The sequence below is a fragment of the Ursus arctos genome, chromosome X, assembly GCF_023065955.2.
Source record: "Ursus arctos isolate Adak ecotype North America chromosome X, UrsArc2.0, whole genome shotgun sequence".
Taxonomy (NCBI): Eukaryota; Metazoa; Chordata; class Mammalia; order Carnivora; family Ursidae; genus Ursus; species Ursus arctos.
In genome coordinates, this window is record NC_079873.1 from 83,467,130 (window position 1) to 83,487,288 (window position 20,159).

Here is a 20,159-nt window from a genome sequence, read left to right on the forward strand (position 1 = left end):
GGAATGACTCGATAAACCAGGAAATCAAAAATCAAATTAAACAATTTATGGAGACCAATGAGAATGAAAATACAACAGTCCAAAACCTATGGGATACTGCAAAGGCAGTCCTAAGGGGGAAATACATAGCCATCCAAGCCTCACTCAAAAGAATAGAAAAATCTAAAATGCAGTTTTTATATTCTCACCTCAAGAAGCTGGAACAGCAACAGAGGGACAGGCCTAATCCACGCACGAGGAAGCAGTTGACCAAAATTAGAGCTGAAATCAATCAAGCAGAAACCAGAAGTACAGTAGAGCAGATCAACAGGATTAGAAGCTGGTTCTTGGAGAGAATCAATAAAATTGACAGACCACTGGCAAGACTTATCCAAAAGAAAAGAGAAAGGACCCAGATTATTAAAATTATGAATGAAAAAGGAGAGGTCACGACGAACACCATTGAAATTGGAAGGATTATTAGAAATTTTTATCAACAGCTATATGCCAATAAACTAAGCAATCTGGAAGAGATGGAATCCTTCCTGGAAACCTATAAACTACCAAGATTGAAACAGGAAGAAATTGATTTCTTAAACAGGCCAATTAATTATGAAGAAATTGAGTCAGTGATAAACAACCTTCCAAATAACAAAACTCCAGGCCCGGACGGTTTTCCTGGGGAATTCTACCAAACATTCAAAGAAGAAATAATACCTATTCTCCTAAAGCTATTTCAAAAAATAGAAACAGAAGGAAAGCTACCAAACTCATTCTATGAGGCCAATATTACCTTGATCCCCAAACCAGGCAAAGACCCCCTCAAAAAGGAGAATTACAGACCGATTTCCCTAATGAATATGGACGCCAAAATCCTCAACAAGATACTTGCTAATAGAATCCAACAGTTCATTAAAAGGATATTCCACCACGATCAAGTGGGATTCATACCTGGGATGCAAGCGTGGTTCAATATTCGCAAATCAATCAGCGTGATACATCATATCAACAAGAAAAGACTCAGGAACCATATGATCCTCTCAATCGATGCCGAAAAAGCATTTGACAAAATACAGCATCCTTTCCTGATTAAAACGCTTCGGAGTGTAGGAATAGAAGGTACATTTCTCAATCTCATAAAAGCCATCTATGAAAAGCCTACTGCAAATATTATTCTCAATGGGGAAAAGCTGGAAGCCTTTCCCTTAAGATCAGGAACACGACAAGGATGCCCACTCTCGCCACTATTATTCAACATAGTACTAGAAGTCCTTGCAACAGCAATCAGACAACAAAAAGGGATCAAAGGTATTCAAATCGGCAAAGAAGAAGTCAAAATGTCTCTCTTCGCAGATGACATGATACTCTATATGGAAAACCCAAAAGAATCCACTCCCAAACTATTAGAAGTTATAGAGCAATTCAGTAACGTGGCGGGATACAAAGTCAATGCTCAGAAATCAGTTGCATTTCTGTACACGAATAACGAGAACGAAGAAAGAGAAATTAGGGAATCCATCCCATTTACAATAGCACCAAAAACCATACGTTACCTTGGAATTAACTTAACCAGAGACGTAAAGGACCTATATTCTAGAAACTATAAACTGATTGCCTAACTAGCCCCCATTTATCTCAATTACAGAGGTCTCACTAATATTCCATATTTTAGGCAAAAGTCTATAAAAATTATTTCCCCCATATTTTTATTTTAAATCTATAGAAAGTTGAGAGAATAGTAAAAATCACAAACTTGTGTATCCTTTATGTAGATTAACCCACTATTTTGCCTCAAATTGCTCAATCTCTTTCTCCTCACAAGATTTTGGTTGAACCACTTGAAAGAAAACTAGACATGACACTTTTCTAAATAATGTAGCATACAAGTTCTAAGAATAAAAATGTTTTCCTACAGGACCATAGTAACACATGTAAAAAAAATTAAAACTTCATTAATATCATTTAATGTATAGTTCTTTTTCAGTTTCCCCAATTGTTCTAAATAACATCTTCTTGAGAAAACATAGGTGATAAGCTCCTTGACATCAGTCTTGGCAATGAGTTTTTGGATCTGACTCCAAAAGCAAAGGTGACCAAAAAAAAGGACTATATCAAACTAGAAAAACTGCACAGTGAAGGAAACCATTAACAGAATGAAAATGCAACCCACTGAATGGGAGAAGATATTTGCAAATGATATATCCAATAAGGGGTTAATATCTAAAATATATGAAGAACTTATACAACTCAATACCAGAAAAGCAATCCAATCCAATTAAAAATGGACAGAAGACATGGATAGATTATTTTTTCAAAGAAGATACACAGATGGCCAACAGACATATGAAAAGATGCTTAGCGTCAGTCATCATCAGGGAAATGAAAATCAAAGTCACAATGAGATATCACCTCTACCTGTCAGAATGCCTATTATCAAAAAGATAAGAAATAACAAGTATTGGCAGGGATGTGGAAAAACAAGGACCCTCATGCACTTTGGTGGGGATATAAGTTGGTGCAGTCACTATGAAAAACAGTATGGAGGTCCTCAAAAAATTAAAAATAGAACTACCAATGATCCAGCAATTCCAGTACCATGTATTTCTCTGAAGAAAATGAGAACACTAATTTGAAAAGATACACACGCCCTATGTTAATTGCATCATTATTTACAATACCCAACATATGGCCATAATCTTTAGTGTCCATTGCTGGATGGAATGGATAAAGAAGATTTGGAACACAGAGAGGAGGTGGGTGAAGGGGATTAAGAGTACACTTATCATGATGAGCACTGAGTAATATATAGAAATTGTTGAATCACTCTATTGTACACCTGACACTAATACATCATTAATTATACTGGATTTAAAAACTTTTTAGAAAAAGATTTGGTATATACACACGCACACACATATACACACACAACGGGATACTACTCACCCATAAAAAAATGAAATCTTGCCATTTGTGAAAACAAGGATGGAACTAGAGAGTATTATGCTATGTGAAATAAGTCAGACAAAAACAAATACCTTATGATTTCACTTATATGTGGAATCTAAAAAACAAAACATATGAACAAACAAAACAAAACTCATAAATACAGAGAACGGCACAGTGTTTGCTAGAAGGGAGAAGGCAAAATGGGTGAAGGGGGTCAAGAGGTACAAACTTCAAATATAAAAAAAATAAGTCATGGGGATGTAATATACAGCATGGTGACTATAGTCAACAATACCGTAGTGCATACTTGAAAGTTGCCAAGAGAGTAAGAAAAAAATTTTTTTGTAATTCTATATGGTGATTTTTGGTAACTAGACTTATTGTGGTGATCATTTCACAGTGCGTATAAATGTCAAATCATTATGTTGTACACCTGAAACCAATATAATGTTATAGATCAATTATACCTCAATAAAAAATAAAAACAAAGGAAGGCAGGCAAGGAAAGAAAGGGGGAAAGAAAGAGAACAGGAGAAAGAAAAGAAAGAAAAGAAAAGAAAAGAAAAGAAAAGAAAAGAAAAGAAAAGAAAAGAAAAAAGAAAAGAAAAGAAAAGAAAAGAGGCAGGGACGGAGGGGGGAGGGAAGGAAGGAAGGAAGGAAGGAAGGAAGGAAGGAAGGAAAGAAGGAAGGAAAGAAGGAAGAAAGGAAGGAAGGAAGGAAGGAAGGAAGGAAGGAAGGAAAGAAGGAAGGAAAGAAGGAAGGAAGGAAGGAAGGAAAGAAGGAAGGAAAGAAGGAAGAAAGGAAGGAAGGAAGGAAGGAAGGAAGGGAGGAAGGAGAGAGGAAAGAAGAAAAGGAAAGGAAAGGAAAGGAAAGGAGGGAGGAAAGAAGAAAGAAAGAAAGAAAGAAAGAAAGAAAGAAAGAAAGAAAGAAAGAAAGAAAAAGAAAGAAAGAAAGAAAGAAAAGAAAGAGAAAGAAAAAGAAAAAAGGGAAGAAGGGAAGAAAAGAAAAAAGAGAAGAAAGTCTCCTTGGTTTTGATCCAGTATCCAAAATTAACATAGTAAACTTAATTATTATGTTTCTTTTAATCTGAGACAATCCCCTTAACTTGGTTTTGAATTTTTTTGTTTCCTATGACTGACTTTTTAAAAAATCCCAAGCCAATTATGTTTCACAATGTGTTACACAGAGTGTCTGATTATCTTTTTGTGATTTTATTCAGTTAAACATTTTTTATAAGAACACTACATTATCTTTTGAAATGTCTCACCTGTAGAATGTCTCATTGTTTTCTTATAATTAGATTCAGATGAACCAGTTTTGATAAGAATATTACCTATATGATATTATATATTTCTTATCATGTCAGATCAAGAGGCACATTGAGTTATCCCGCTATTAGTGATATTAAATTTTATCACTTGGTTAAAGTGGTACTTGTCAGATCTGTTGTAAAGGCACATTTTCTTCTTTATAATTTTTAAGTAATATGTGGAGTGATACTTTTGAGATCAGGTACATATCCTGTTCCCCAACAATCTTAAACTCAGTGGTATTAGCATTCACTGATGACCCTTGCCTGAATCATCATGATGCTGGGGAGGCAAAATGGTGACTTTCTCACTAAACTGTACAATTAAATGGGTGAAATTTATGGTATATAAATTATACTTCGGTAAAACTACTTTTTTAAATTAACTCAGTAACATGCAATCTGTATTTGGCCCATTCCTTCCAGCATATTTTCTCTGCCAAGAAATGACTGACAGCTGAAACATTTTATAAATGAGGCAAGGTATTCAAGATCAGGGTAAGCTTAATAAAAATGCTCTGTTGAAATTTTTTTAATTGCAGTTCTCTAATTCTATCATTCCTTCTACAATTATTAGCTGGCATCCTTCTATAAAGGCTTTTCCCTGTAGCTCCCATTTTTCTCTCTCTCTCCCTCCCCCCAATCACTGAGGACTCATGGATTCCCCCCCTCAATGTGTTATAATAATCCATTACTGATATACTTTTTGATGTTCAAACTACCCTAATTTGGCCAATAGAAGCCCACTGAAGCACAATCTTGTGTCCTCATATAACCCCATTAGTTTTGAACAATCTATTTTCTTGCATAAAAGGTTCCCGGGGTGCCTGGGTGGCTCAGTTGGTTAAGCATCTGACTCTTGATTTCCGCTCAGGTCATGATCTTAGGGTCATGAGATCAAGCCCCAGGTCAGGCTTTGTGCTGAGCATAAAGCCTGCTTAAAATTCTCTCTCTCTCCCTCTCCCTGTGCCCCCCTCCCCTGTCCTTATGCTCACTCTCTTTCTCTCTCTAAAAAACTAAAAATAAAAAATAAAAAAGTTCCAAACTCACCCTGTACATTCCCTGCCTGAAACCTGAGATTAGATATCTCCCCAAGAAGCCTTGGTTATTTTAATGGGAATGGTATTTAGAAAGCAAGATTTAGGTGCTTGATGTGCTGTTCATTGCTAGTGGGATTAGTCATTGCTTCTTGGCCCTTTCTATAAACAGAACAAGGGAACAGGAAGTCATACTAATATTTGCATCAAATTTACAATACAAACATAAAAGAAGGAACAGAATAATATCTTCCATTTTATCTTGCCTTCCATTATCATCACTATCCTTACGCCTTTGCTTTCTCCTACAATATACAGGATGGCAATAATATTGTTATATTAGAATATATATAAACATAATATAGTATAATTCTGAAACTAACAATAACCTATTAAGAAAGTTTAAGATTTCTTTGCAGTTCTTTTTGTCCTTAAGATTACATCTTCGTAAGAATGTACTATCAAGAACACCACGTTCAAAAGTTATCTGAGCTGAATGATTATGTTATAGTTACGTAGGTTTGTTTGGTTTCAGCTTGTATATATTTGATTTTAGCATTTGTCTTTCTTCCCAGTATTTTTGGCTTAATTCTACTTTTTGAGTATTTAAACTTTTATGTGGGCCAAAAATCAAAACTATGTTAAGAGGCATACCTAGAGGAGTCCCGCTTCTGTCCCCATCTCCTCCACCTCATTCCTATACAGCCCCTATTTTCATTAGTTTCTAGTTTATTCTTACTGTGCTCCATTTTATAAAAACAAGCAATTATAGTTCTTCAGAATTAATGTATACATACTGTAAGTTAAGTAACACCCCTATAACCAAGTTCTCATTTGAGTGTGGTCATGGTGCACAAAACCTGACTTGCACCACATTTTCTAGTTGCAGTAACAGACAGCTTCACATACAAATAAACTCCCACCTGAATTCTGATTAATCCACTGGAGAGAGTCCATATGAGCATTCAGGATCTTGCAGATCTGCCGGAGCTAAAAACACATACAGAATTTTTAGATTATGATTATTCTGATACGGTAAACAAAACAAACATAAAAAATTGAAATTAGGAAGTGACTTTTCATTTCTTTTGGTAAGAAATGGACTGAGGATATATAAAATATTAATGGCTTTTTTTGCTATTTCATATTTGTAATGTTCATTACATCTTATATTACTTCAATCTAACTATTTTGTAACTGTCAAGAAGTTGATTCCTGTGATTCAATAAGACACTGACTACTACAGTACAAAAATAAGTAAAATAACATTAAGAGACATTTCACAAGACAAGAAACTTATATAAAATTTAAAATATTACTTCTTTCAATAAAGTCAGCAATTTTTTGTTGAGGTTTAATTGACAAATAACATTCTATTAGTTTCAGGCATATAATGTAATGGTCTGCTATGTGTATATATTGCAAAATGATCACCACAATATGTCTTGTTAACGTCCATCACCATATGTAGTTAAAAACATTTTTTCCTTGTGATGAAAACATTTAAAGATCTAATCGCTTGCCAATTTTCAAATATGCAATACGGTATTATTAACAATAGTAGCCATGCTGTACATTAATTCCCCATAACTTATTTTATACCTGGAAACCTGTGCCTTTTGACCACCTTCACCCATTTCACCCACCACCCAACCCATGCCCCTGGCAACCACCAATCTGTTCTCTGTATCTATGAGCTTGTATTTTTGGTGTTGGTGTTTTTATATTCCACACATAAGTGAGATCATACGGTATTTGTCTTTCTCTGTCTCACTTATTTCACTTAGCATAATGCCCTCAAGGTCCAACCATATTGTTGCAAATAGCAAGATTTCCAAGTCAGCAATTCTTAATAAATGATAATACTCAGTTGTCAACTGTGTGGAGAAAATACGTACATTCCTATACAGCCTATAGTAATAAAAATTGACCCAACCCTTCAAAATGTAAATTTTTGCAATATATATCAGCAGTCTTAAAATATTCATACCTTTTAACTCAATATATCCTACTTCTAGGAACCTATCCAGAGGAAATAATCAAATCTAAACATAACTGGTCATTACAGAGCAATTGTATAATGGCAAAAAATTAGAAACAATCTCTCCACCAATTTAAAAAAGTAATTCAATATATTATGGTAAAGTCACCTCTAATGAAATATTATAAAGTCATTAATATTTTCAAAGATTTCCAAAGTTTTCAAAGAATGCTTAAAATTTTGAGAAAACACTGTGAAAGAATATGAAATCAAGACAGAATACAAAACTCTATATACGTATGCTTCCAATGCTATTTAAAACAAAAGAAGAATTTTTACCAGCATAGCAAAAAGACTTGGAAATATACCAATACATTAGCAGGGTACTGGTAATAGAGGTGATTTAATTTTCTTCACAGATTTCCATATTTTCCAAACATAATACATTGAGTAAGTATATGTATTAACTTTGTAATGAGACACTCTAGACATTTAAAATTTTTTAGAATACTTTTGATGACTATTCTAGTAAAGTCCAGGATAATAATGAAAGTAGGAGGAAATGAAAATGTTACCACACTGAAAAGAACAGTATGTAATGAAAACAGAAATCTAGTGTATTTTAACATAACAAATAGAAATACAACTTGTAGTAGGAACAATGAGTTTTTGTAAGAAAATGTAACCGAAGACCACAGACCTATAATATGGATCTGCTTAATAAAAATTTTAGGTGTTAGGTGGTCTCTCTCATCTCCCCCACACCCCCCACCCTCTACTCCATCCCCTACCCGCCCCCCTGCATACAAATGGTAAAAGTAAACAGGTAAATCCCATCATTGCGAATACTGTTAAACACTGTGGCTATTTTTTCTACCCTGGTGTATGGCCCACAGTAAGGAAGCTTTGTTGATCTGGTTACAATAAATTATCTTCAAGAATATTATTGTTCAGCAAATGTTTTCTCTGCTTCTCGCCCAATGATTTATGCTGAGAAAAGAGATGAATTGTTGCTGATCTCTGGCTTCTTTTGTCCTGCTATCGAGCAGCAATTATCTTTAATTCACTCATCTTAAATATCTCAATCACCCTTGTGAGGAAAAACAAAAACAAAAGACTCACACCATTTACTCCCCACTACCAAAATAAAATAAAACAATCCAAGCAAGGCTAAGTAGAGAAAAAGGATAAGGATAGGATTACAGTCCCTTTTTACTTACTCTGTTCAGAAACCTCTTATTTTATTTCAACACAGAGAGACTAGACATCAGCTCTGCCTCATGTCTAAATCTGCATGTATTTACTTATGCATAAAAATTCTTTTATAAAATAATTGTGGACTTTATAATCACAATGGTGAGCTAATATTTCATAAAAAGAAAACTTATATTCTGTCAACTCTTGATCATCTATGTGAACACAAGGAGATGGTAGCATGGATAATCCCAGACTAATTTATATTTGTCTTTGTTCAATTTTAGATTCACCCAAAGTAGAGAATGGCACAATTTTTATAGCTAGAGGGGACTTCAAGATCATTTAAGTCCACCCTTGACATTTTGCAAAAGAAGGAGCTAAGATCCAGAGAGATTAAGTGACTTAAATAAAATTCTAATGCTTTCTCAACTACACCGTGCTGTCTCTTTATAATTAAAAAAGCTAGTAATGTGTACATAGATAAAGAACTGTCTGTATGATTGGACAAAGAGCTTACTAGAGAATAATCATGATATATATCCTTTGTCCTCACCTACCCAGATCCTGGCCCCACTCCGAATTATACTCAACAGGCAGAAAGTACAATGGGAGTTCCCACAATGGGAGAGTCCTCTTACCACATGGTGGGAGAGGGTAAAAGAACTACCATTTAGTTGCTAAGACAATTAGGAAAGGTAGAGGAAATAAGCTCTTTAATTAGAGTATAGAGAAAGGGGAAAAGTACCAATCCTTTCTTATGGCCAAATTAATTCAAAATACCTCAACTCTCTAACTGGAGACTCAACTTTATTTCCCCATGATAAAATACACTTAAGTTATGAGGTAGGTAGATTCTACAAGGCAGGTGGAAACCTAATAACCACATCTAACAAAGTTTCTATGGAAAAATATATTTTAAGACTCAAATAGTTGACTTATCAAACTTTTAAGACATAACCCAGTCATAATTTAAGGATTGCCTGGATACACCTAATAAACCCAAGCATATATCCTCACAATTATATGAATACATAGAAAAATATGTAAAAGGAAGAATGAATTAGCCAATGAGTAAAAGAAGAGAAAAAATAAGTACAGGGACCTATTTAGCTATGTGAAGAACAGGAAGAAAACCCTGAAAATTTAGGGAGGAAAGTCATTTTTTTTTACCCTCCTGGGAATAATCACAAAAAACTCACAACCTTTTCTCCTCCTAAATATTTCTTGCCCCACTTAACCATACCCCAAAGTTCATATCTGTAGAGGCAGGTAAGGAGCACAAGAGGACAGGAGAAGGTGACTAGCTAAAGGAACTCACAGAATGCTAATTTCATACTAAATCTTGGTTGTCTAAATAGATAAAGCAGTTCACACACCGGGTCAGTAGGGTCAGCAGGATTTCCAAATGTATTCAGGTGCTCAATAATGTCCTTGAGATCTTGGGCCATCCGTTTCAGCTGAGCATCTATATTTTCTGCTAATTTGTAACTGAAAACACAGGTAAAATAAAGAGATTAACAAGAACTGCTTTCTCTGCTATGTCTTGCTACTGACATACAAAGATGATACTGCCAGCTGGATTTGCACCAATTCCCCCTGCCTTCTAATTAGGTCTCAGTGATGACAAATGGCACATTTTTATGTAGGTGGCATTCATGACCTTATTATTACCATACTCTAAAAAGACTCCATAGGTGAAGGCTTTTAACCATCTCGGCACTTTAATAGTCACCTATTTACCCTCTGGATAATGTTCTGGGGAGCTCTGAAGCAACAAAACTCTTTTTAGCTCTTACAATGAACTCATAAGACATTTAGATACATGAGAAGCTATTCGGTGCTTAGGAGTATCCAGTAAGTGCTGTGATGTCTTCAATGATTTTAAATGCGTAAATTTTCAAAGTAAAACCTTATATAAATATACTCCATCATCCAACAAAAGATGTTTTGAGAAATGAGATTAACAATAATCAAAGGCAGATAAATCTGCTAAGTTCACAGCAAATACTAGTTGGCTAAATTCTCAAGATTTCCACCCAAACTATTTACACACATACATACACGCTTAACCTAGTCAATAATATGTTTATGAATTAAAGTGATCAGAGTTTTTCAACCTTAATGTCTATAAAGATTAAAGGATTCAATGAGATTTAGTGATAACTATTGCCTTTCTGTCCCAGAGTATTTAAAGGTAATTGGTTACCTTGTTTGCTGAAGATCATACTAAAGATTCCATCACAATATAAATCGGACTACATAAAAACAACTGGAAAGAACTACATTTCAATTATTCCTTCAAATTACAGTTAGGTACTCATGGCCAAAAATATAAGTCTCTAAGTTTCAAAAAAATGATAGAATGCATAGAAAGCAATACAGAGAAAAAAAAGATTCATAAAGGCTGAAATACAAAAGCAGAAATAGAACTAGGGTCCATACAGATTAGCAATACTTACTATTTAATGCACCTACAAAAAAGTTAATTTGCAAGCCTTTAGAAAATAAGCTCAGTCTTAACTCACTAGTAATCCATTACCAAAGGGAGTCTGATTTGGTCTCAGTCTGGTTTATGTAGCACATTCAGACAAGTTTTTCTAACACTTTATTATTTGGCCTGATTACAAAATTTCAGTTCCGGAGAGATAAAGTTACTGTAGGGATACTTGGTAATATTATCAACAAAAAGACTGAATCACACACACACAAAAATATATTCAGCCAAGACACTGACAGAATCATTCAGTTTTTGAAAGCTATGCAGTCTGCCCCCAGATTAACAAATTGCCTTTAAAATAGCCAGTGCTTTATCACTGAAGCAATTGCATGAACATTAGATTTAAAAGAGTCAATATAAACAGGAGGCCATAAATATCCCATGATACTATGACACCACACACATAAAACTTGTATTTCTAATTTAAGAACAAACTTGACAAATATAAAAACTTTACAGTGGTCATGTATAAGCTTGAGATTAATAAGTGTACAAAATGCTATAAAACAAAACTGCCAGAATGATTACTTCATTTTCAAGCATCCTGAAAAGATAAACGGAAAACAGCCAAATAAGCTGATAAATGGCAACTCCAAGAACTTGTCCTTTTCTACCAATTTTTATTACCTGCCCTTCAATTCTACTTTTTGCCTTTTTTTAAAAGTAGCTAAGTTTTGCCCCATTCCTTGATCTTTATTCAGTTACTTACGTCTTCCCATGCTCCTCATCTGCATGCTGCAGATAAGCAGACCCACTCTGGTCCTTCACAAACTCCTCTAAAGGGGTCAAGAGATCTTCCAGTTCCTTCTGCTGTGACAGGATAAAATCCAATTCTTGTTCCAGCCTGAAAAAACAAGTCACAGGAAGGGCCGATGAAAGGAATTTGGAGTGTCAAAATAAATGTCAAAAACTACAACAAGGACAAAAGAATGGACAAAGAAATCGATCTTTAATCTTTCAACCTAGGGAGTCTAAGGTTCTACCTCTGCTGATCCAGTTTCACTTTCTCCACTTCTCCGTGTAAAGTAGTAATCTATAAAGGAAAACAAGAATATGATAATGTAAATATTTGAATTTATGTTGTAATTTTAAGGCAATATTAATTTTCTCATATACACTTCAAATATGAACAATTTCCTAATTCAGGACACTCATTACATAAGGAAAATATTTTTCAGTTGATCACCAATATTGGGATAGAAAATTACCACAAAACACAGGTCTGTGCTCTTGCACAATGCAGGTAGATTAATGAGACTTTGAAAATACTTGTACAATACAGGTAGATTAATGAGACTATCTTCTTACCTTCTCACCATTCTCAATCAATGTACGGTCCCAAGCATTGACCTGAGTGGCCTGGTGAAGAAAGTACTTTTCTTGATCCTCTAAATCAAGGTTCCATTTGTTTATCAGACCCTCCAGCTGACCATATGTCATCACGGGAGTTACAATTGCACTAAAAAAAGGATACAGTAAGATCATATGATCACATTTTTAAAAGTATAACTGTATTTTTTAAATGAATAACATAGGGCTTAGAGAAGAAAATATCACATGAGTTTTTCAGACCTGCTCCCTAACAAAATCAGCACAGGTGGTCAAGATTATTTTAAAAACAACCATTTCAAAATCTTTGGAAATTATCCTAAAGGAATACAGCAAATAAAAAAAAGATCTATTAAGAAATCTACTAAATTTCAGTAAGAATCGCTAAAGTCTGTGCCACACCTGCTCCCTTCCTTCGCCCTCAGCTCAGCATGATGCAAGTTCCATCCTGGATGCATGTGGCCAGAGATAGGACTCGCTCTCCCCATAGCTCTTAGTCAAAATGATCCATTCCCAATCTAAGTCGTATCCACAAAACAGAGTAGGCAGCTGATCTTCCATCCTCCAGTGGGCAGAACCAAGCAGAACTCTGATTCCCCTGCCAGGTGGTATCAAACAGGCTAAGCAGGTAGCTGATTTTCCAGCCTGTGACTGGCAAAACTAGGCAATGCTCTGATTCCTTTGCTGGGGCAGTGTCAGCAGGGCTGAGCAGAGAGGTAATCATCAGTTCTCTGCTCAGCACAGGCAGGTAGTGTTCTATTTCCTCTACCAGGGTTCTGTCACCGAAGGCCAATGACAAGCTGAATCTAAATACCCACCCAGCGGCAACAAGACTTAATAAAGCAGAGCGAGAAAGGATTAGTTACCGTTAGGCTTCACCACTTGTCTTCAATGTCAGTGGGACCACAGGAAGCTTAACCTCTCTACCCACCTGCCATCACTGAGACTGAACAAAGTAATGCAAGCTGGAGCTAGTAAGGACTCCACTTCCCACCACCCCTGGTGTCAGCAAGGCTCAGTGGGGAGCTTAACCTCCATACCTACAGGAAAAATCAAGACTGAATGAGGCAGGGCAAAGCAGGGCTAGTCAGCACTCTGACCCCCTTCTCCCCAGAGCCTATGTCAGTGAGGCCCAGGAGGGAGCTAAGCTTCCACACCAAACCAGCATCAAGAGGCTGAATGAAGTGATAAGAGGCAGAATAGTTGATATCCTGCTTCCTCACTCCTTTTGTGCCACTGGGGCCCAAAGAGAAGCTGAAATTCTGCCTCCACCCTGCAGCAACTAAGCAGTATGAGTTAGTCCCCCACTTCCTCTTCTTCTGGGGTCCCAGGGACCCAGCTGAGGGCTGAGCTTACATCCCCACTTGCGGCAATGAAGTGGTGTGACCCACTGCCCCACTTTCATGCAGAATGAGTCAGCAGGGCTGAAGGGGTAGCTGAACTTCCATACCACTCATCTGCACTGAGGCAGTATGAGTCAGTACTTCACTTGTACTGGGGTGGTATGGGCAAGGTCTAGTAGGAAGCTGAAGATATAAACACACCCAACAAATGCACTACACCCCAAGAGAAGGATTACTTCATTTGAAAAAATTAAAATAGGACCCAGAGTCCCCTAACATAATAGACATAATGTACAGGATACAACTGAAAATTATCTGTCCTATCAAGAACCAGGAAAATCACAACTCAGAAGTGAAAAGAAAATCCAAAGGCACTGACAGTGAGAGGTATCAGATATTGGAATTCTCTGAAAAGAATTTTAAAGCAACCATCAAAAAATGCTCCAATAAGCAATTATGAATTCTCTAGAAACAAATGAAAACTAGAAAATCTCAGCAAAGAAACCGAAGTTATGAAAAGCAATCAAATGGAAATTACAGAACTGGAAACTAAAATAACTGAAATAAAAACAAAAAATAAAAAAGCGTTTGATACAAGAGTGAAGATGACAAAGGATACAATCAAGGAAACTTGAGAGTAGATCAATAGAATTTACAGAACAGCAAAGAGAAAAAAAATACAAAAAGGAAAAAAAATCTAAAGAACCTAGAGGACAATAATAAAACAGGTAACATCCTTACCATCGGAGGATGATTGATTAGAGAGGAAAAGAGAAAATGGGATTGAAAAAGTATTCTGAAAAATCAAGGTGAAAACTTCTCAAATTTGGCAAAAGACATAAATCTACAAATTCAAGATGCTGAGCAAACCCCAAACAGAATAACTCAAAGAAATCTGCACTACGACACATAATACTTAAATTTCTGAAAACTAAAGATAAAGAAAGAAAAAAATCTTGAAGGTAGCCAGAGCGAAACAACACATTACTTAAAAGGTAATACCAATTCGAATGGCATCAGATTTCTCATCTTAAACCATGGAGGCTAAAAGGAAGTGTCACAACATTTTTCAAGTACTGAAAGAAAAAAAAAAAAACTGTTGACCACAACTTCTCTATCTGGTGAAAATGTCCTTCAGAAATGAAAAGAAAATAAAGATATTCCCTTGCAAAATTTTTTGTTGTTGGCAAACCTACCCTTGAAAATTGGCTAATCAGAAAAAAAAAATGAAAACAGAAGGCTTGGAACTTCTTAAAGGAAAGAAAGTCAAAATGAACAAAAAGGATAAATATAATAGACTATCCTACTTCTCATGAATTTTTAAAGTCATATTTGATGGCTGAAGCAAAATTAGAACACCACATAATGTGGTGTTCAAGGGGCACAGAGGAAATACTTGAGACAATTAAACTTAAAAGATAAGAAGAGTTAAGGGAGCTAAATAGAATTACCAAAGTGGTAAAATGTCAACATGACTAGACCATTAGAAGTTACATATGTATACTGTAATACCTAGAGCAACTAGTAAAATTATACAAAGCAATATAATGAGAAACACTATAAAAATAGAACAAAATGGAACCCTAAAAAATGTATCAATATCCCACAGGGAAATTAAAAAAAAAAAAGAAAAACAAAAACAAAAGTAAAAAACAAAAGACAAATAATAAAATGGCAGACTTGAGCCCTAACATACCAATAATTAGCTTAAATGTAAATGTGCTAAATATACCAACTAAAAAGCAGAAATTGGCAGAGTGGATAAAAATTATGATCCATCCATATGCTATCTACAAGAAACTCACTTTAAATACAAAGACACAAATAGGTTGAAAGTAAAGCGATGGAAAAAGATATACATGCAAGATTAATTTTTTAAAAGAGATGGCTATATTAATAGCAGATAAAGTCAATTTTAGAGCAAAGAAAATTACCAAAGAGGGACATCGCACAATGATAAAGGCATCAAAGCACCAGGGAAGGCCAACAATCCTAAACATGTAGGCAACCAAACAGTACAACCTCAAAATACAAAAAGGAAAACTGATAGAGCTGAAGGGAGAAACAGAGGATTCCACAATTCTAGTTGGGCACTTCAAACTGCCGCTCTCCACAACTGAAAGAAGCAATACAGAGAAAAGCTGCAAGGATACAGATCTGAAAATACAATGAAATAGAAACTCATCATCATATATAAAATACTCCACCCAACAGCAGAAAATACAACTTTCAGATGCCCGTGGAGCAGCCACCAAGAACGACTCTATCTCCATCATAAAACGAATCTGAACAAATACAAAAGGACTCAAGTCATACAGAGCATGTTCTCCAACTACAATAGAATCAAACTAGAAATCGATATTGAAAGAAAACAGTCTCCAAGCACTTGGAAATCAAACAACATACTTCTAAATAATCTATGGGTCATAGAGGAATTCACAAAGGAAATTTGAGAAGTGGACAGAATTGAATGAAAAGGAAAATAAAACATAATAGAACATGTGGTACACAGGGGCACTTGGGTGGCTCAATGGGTTAAGCATCTGCTTTCAGCTCAGGTCATGATCTCAGGGTCCTGGGATCAAACCCCACATCAGGCTCCCCGCTCAGTGGGGAGTCTGCTTGTGCGGCTCCCTCTGCCCCTCCCCCCACTCATGTGCGCTCTCTCTCTCCCTCGCTCTCTCCCTCTCAAATAAATAAATAAAATCTTTTTTGAAAAAGGTATGTGGTACACAGCTAATGCAATGGTGAGGATATTTATAGCATTAAATGCTTACATTAGGAAAAGGGAAAGCTCTCAAATCAACAATCTAAGTTCATACCTCAAGGAACTAGAAAAAGCAATATGAACCCAACACAATCAGAGGGAGAGAAATAATAAATAGTAGATATCAATGCAATTGAAAACAAAAACAATAGAGAATAATCAGTGAAACAAAAGCTACTTCTTTGGGAAAAGATGAATAAAATTGATAAAAGAAAGGTACAGACCACCAACATAAGAAATGAAACAGCTATTAAAAGCGCAAAAAGCAAATAGTACAAACAACTTTATAGTCATAAATTTGACAACTTAGAAAACCAAACCAATTTCTTGAATACCACACACTACTAAAACTCATCAAAGATGAAACAGATAACCTGACTAGTTCTAGAACCATTAAAGAAATTGATTTGTAATTTAAAATCTCCCAAAAAAGAAATATCCAGGCCCAGAGGTTTCACTGGAGAATTCTGCCATACATTTAACAAACACAATTTTTTATACAATTTATACAATTCCTTCTATAAAACAGAAGAGGATACTTCCCAGATCATTTTATGAGGCTAGTATCATCCACATATCAAAACCAAAGACAGAATAAAAAATGAAAAAAACCAAAACAATGGACTAATATCTCTCATAAACTTAAATATAAAAGTCCTCGAGCAAAATACCAGCAAACTAATCCAAAAATGTATAAAAAAACAATACACCATGACCAAGTTGAATATATTCTATGTATGTAAGGCTGGCTCAACATGTGAAAACCAATCAATGTAATTCACCATATCATTAAGCTAAAGAGGAAAAATCCTAAAATATTGTATCGGTTGAGGCAGAAGAAATATTTGACACAAATATGTCCAATTGATTTTTGACAAAGGTGTAAAAGTAATTCAATGGAGGAAGTTGAAGACTGCCTTTCAACAAATGATGCTGGAAAAAATGGACACCCAAGACAAAAAAAAAAATGAACCTTGCTCTAAAACTCACACTTCATACAAAAATTAACTCAAAGTGGTTCCTGATTTAAACGCAAAATGTAAAACTATAAAATTTTTAGGAAAAAGTAGAGACTCTTTGGTATCTAGAGTTAGGCAAAGAGCTCCTAAACTTGACATTAAAACATGGTCCATTAAGGGAAAAATTGATAAACTAGACCTCAGCAATTAAAAGTTTTTGTTTGGCAAAGTACCCTGTTAAAAAGACGAAAAGACAAGTTACAGATTTAGAGAAAATATTTATAACCACATATCTGACAAAAGACTGAATCTAAAATATATAAAACTCTCAACACTTGGAATTAAAAAAAGAAATTCAAGTAGAAAACCAACAAAAGACATGACATGAACAGACACGTCACCAAAGAGGATATGCTGGTGGCAGATAAACACATGGAAAGATGCTCAACATCATTAGTCATCAGGGAAATGCAAATTAAAACCACAATGAGATAACATTTCACATCTATTAGAAGGGCTAACATAAAAAATAGTGACAACACCAGATCCTGGTGAGAAGGTGGACAAGCTGGACCCCCTCATACATTGCTGTCAAGTGTGTAAAATGGCACAGCCTCTCTGGAAAAGAATTTGGCATTACCTTAAAAAAAATAAACATGCAACAACCATACCACCCAGTAACTGCACTCTGGGCATTTATCCCAGAGAAATGAGACTTACATTCACAAAAAAAAAAAAAAAAACCAACCCTGTACAAAAGTGTTCCTAGCAGCTTTATTCATAACAGCCAGAAACTGGAAACAACCTACAAGTCCATCAACAAGTGAACAGATAAACTATAGTACATCTACAATACCATGGACTACTGCTGAGAAATAAAAAAAGGACAAACTATTGATGCACATGACAAACTTGTCTCAAGGAAGTATGACCAGAAAAAAAAAACAATCCCCAAAGATCACATAATATAGGACTAATTTGTGTAACATTTTTAAATGTCAAGATCATAGAAATGGAGAACGGATTTGTTGCTGCCGAGGGTCAGGGAAAGGAGGGGATGGTAGTGAGTGTGTCTATAAAAGGGCAACAGGAAGGATCCTTGTGCTGATGAAACTGTTCTATATCTTGATCGCATCACTGTACCTATAGCATTTCAAGATTTTATTATTGGGGGATCCTAGGGAAGGGACACATAGAATTTTTTGTATTGTTTCTTAGAAGCACGTGAATTTACAACGGTCTCAAAATAAAAAGTTTAATTAAAAAAAACAAACAATTGGAGAAAAACATGGCATAGATTCTAAGAATACAGCCTCTGGAGATCAACTGCCTGAATTTTAATCCTGGCTCAACCATTACCAGGGGCAGAGTATAATTTCTATGTGCTCCAGTTTTCTCGTCTATAAAATGGGAACAAAAATAGCACCTACCTCATAGAGTTACTGTGAGGATTAAATGATATGATGTTTGTAAAGCACTGTCACATTGCTAAACATATTGTAATTGCACAGTAAATGTTAGCTATTATTAGTAATAGTAATAATAGTATTATAATGGTATTAAAACAAAGGTGCGTTATTAATCAGTCCACTTCCTAAGCTACAGAAATCCTTTATCTGCTCCTTCGAATGTGTCATTTACCTAACTTTCAAACACTATTCTGAAGCTACACAAGCAAATTATACCTTGTACATGATAAATAAGATGAAATTCACACAAATTTTCAAATAAACAAGCTTACTTAACAGTTGAAGTAAACGGTACGGAATTAACACCGACTGGAACAATGTTATTAATCCCAGATGATGTCAGTGACCTTAAGTTCAAGGTAAAGCCACTGGTGGTTGTGGTAGTGGTGGTGGTGGTGGTGACAGTGGTGGTGGTCGTCGTTGATGTTGTAGCTGGAAAATAAAATGCACATTAGTCGGAAATGAGAGGCTTATTTTATTTAGTCCTTGATCATTCAGGATAAAAGCTATAGAAGCATTTTTTAAAATGTGAAATTGAACTCAAAGTTGTGTGGATTTGTACGCATCACTGTTGTAATATGAAGTGATATATAGCAGGCCAGACATCTGGATTAACCTTTCTGCTAAAAATTAAAAATCCTGGATATGTGTGTAGAAAAAGAAAATTTACAACTTAACCAGACCTATAAACATTAAAGAAATTGAATCAATCCCCCAAATTCTCCCCATAAAAAAACCTCCAGACCTAGATGACTTCACTGACAAATTCTACTAAGCTTCCAAGGAAAGAATAATTGCAATCTTATACAAACTCTCTGTACATCTATATCTTTGCATACTTACATGAATATATCTGTGTAATTAATTCCTAGAAAAGAAATTTCTGGATCAAAGGGTCAGCACGCTATAAATTTTAATATATCTTGCCAAACCGCCCAACCAAAAAGATTTTGCCAATTTATATTTCTATCAGTAGGGGAGAGTCCCTGTTTCTCTATGTTATAGTGCATAATGTTTCTCTACAATATAGCCCCTACTAGGCATATATCTTCACCAGTCTAATAGGGGAAAGCCTCTCAAAGTTTCATCTACAGCCCAGACCTCTCTCTTGTGTGTCTTTTTCCACCGTACCCCTACCAGAATACCTAGCCCTCTCTAGACGAAATCCTCACTATATTTCATGGTCTAACTCACATTCTTCCTTCCCCCATATTTGTCACCCACTTCTCTTCTACTCCACAATTATCCCTTGGTTTTCTGAACTTCTATAGCACTTTTGGTTTTTCCTACACACTGAGCACTTAAAGAACAATTCACAGAAAACTGTGGCTGGTGGGGATTGCAAA

At 35.4% G+C, this 20,159-nt stretch overlaps 1 protein-coding gene across 1 annotated transcript in view; it reads right to left on the reverse strand.

Annotated features, from left to right (window-relative positions):
- The window catches only part of NUP62CL (nucleoporin 62 C-terminal like), a 73,643-nt gene that overhangs the window by 17,064 nt on the left and 36,420 nt on the right, over positions 1–20,159 (reverse strand). The window contains exons 4-9 of the mRNA XM_057315384.1: positions 19,086–19,245; positions 12,255–12,405; positions 11,930–11,979; positions 11,656–11,790; positions 9,826–9,937; positions 6,195–6,261 (exon numbers count right to left, since the gene is read on the reverse strand). Of these exons, the coding sequence (XP_057171367.1) occupies positions 6,195–6,261; positions 9,826–9,937; positions 11,656–11,790; positions 11,930–11,979; positions 12,255–12,405; positions 19,086–19,245 (675 nt within the window). The remainder of the gene's footprint in view (positions 1–6,194; positions 6,262–9,825; positions 9,938–11,655; positions 11,791–11,929; positions 11,980–12,254; positions 12,406–19,085; positions 19,246–20,159) is intronic.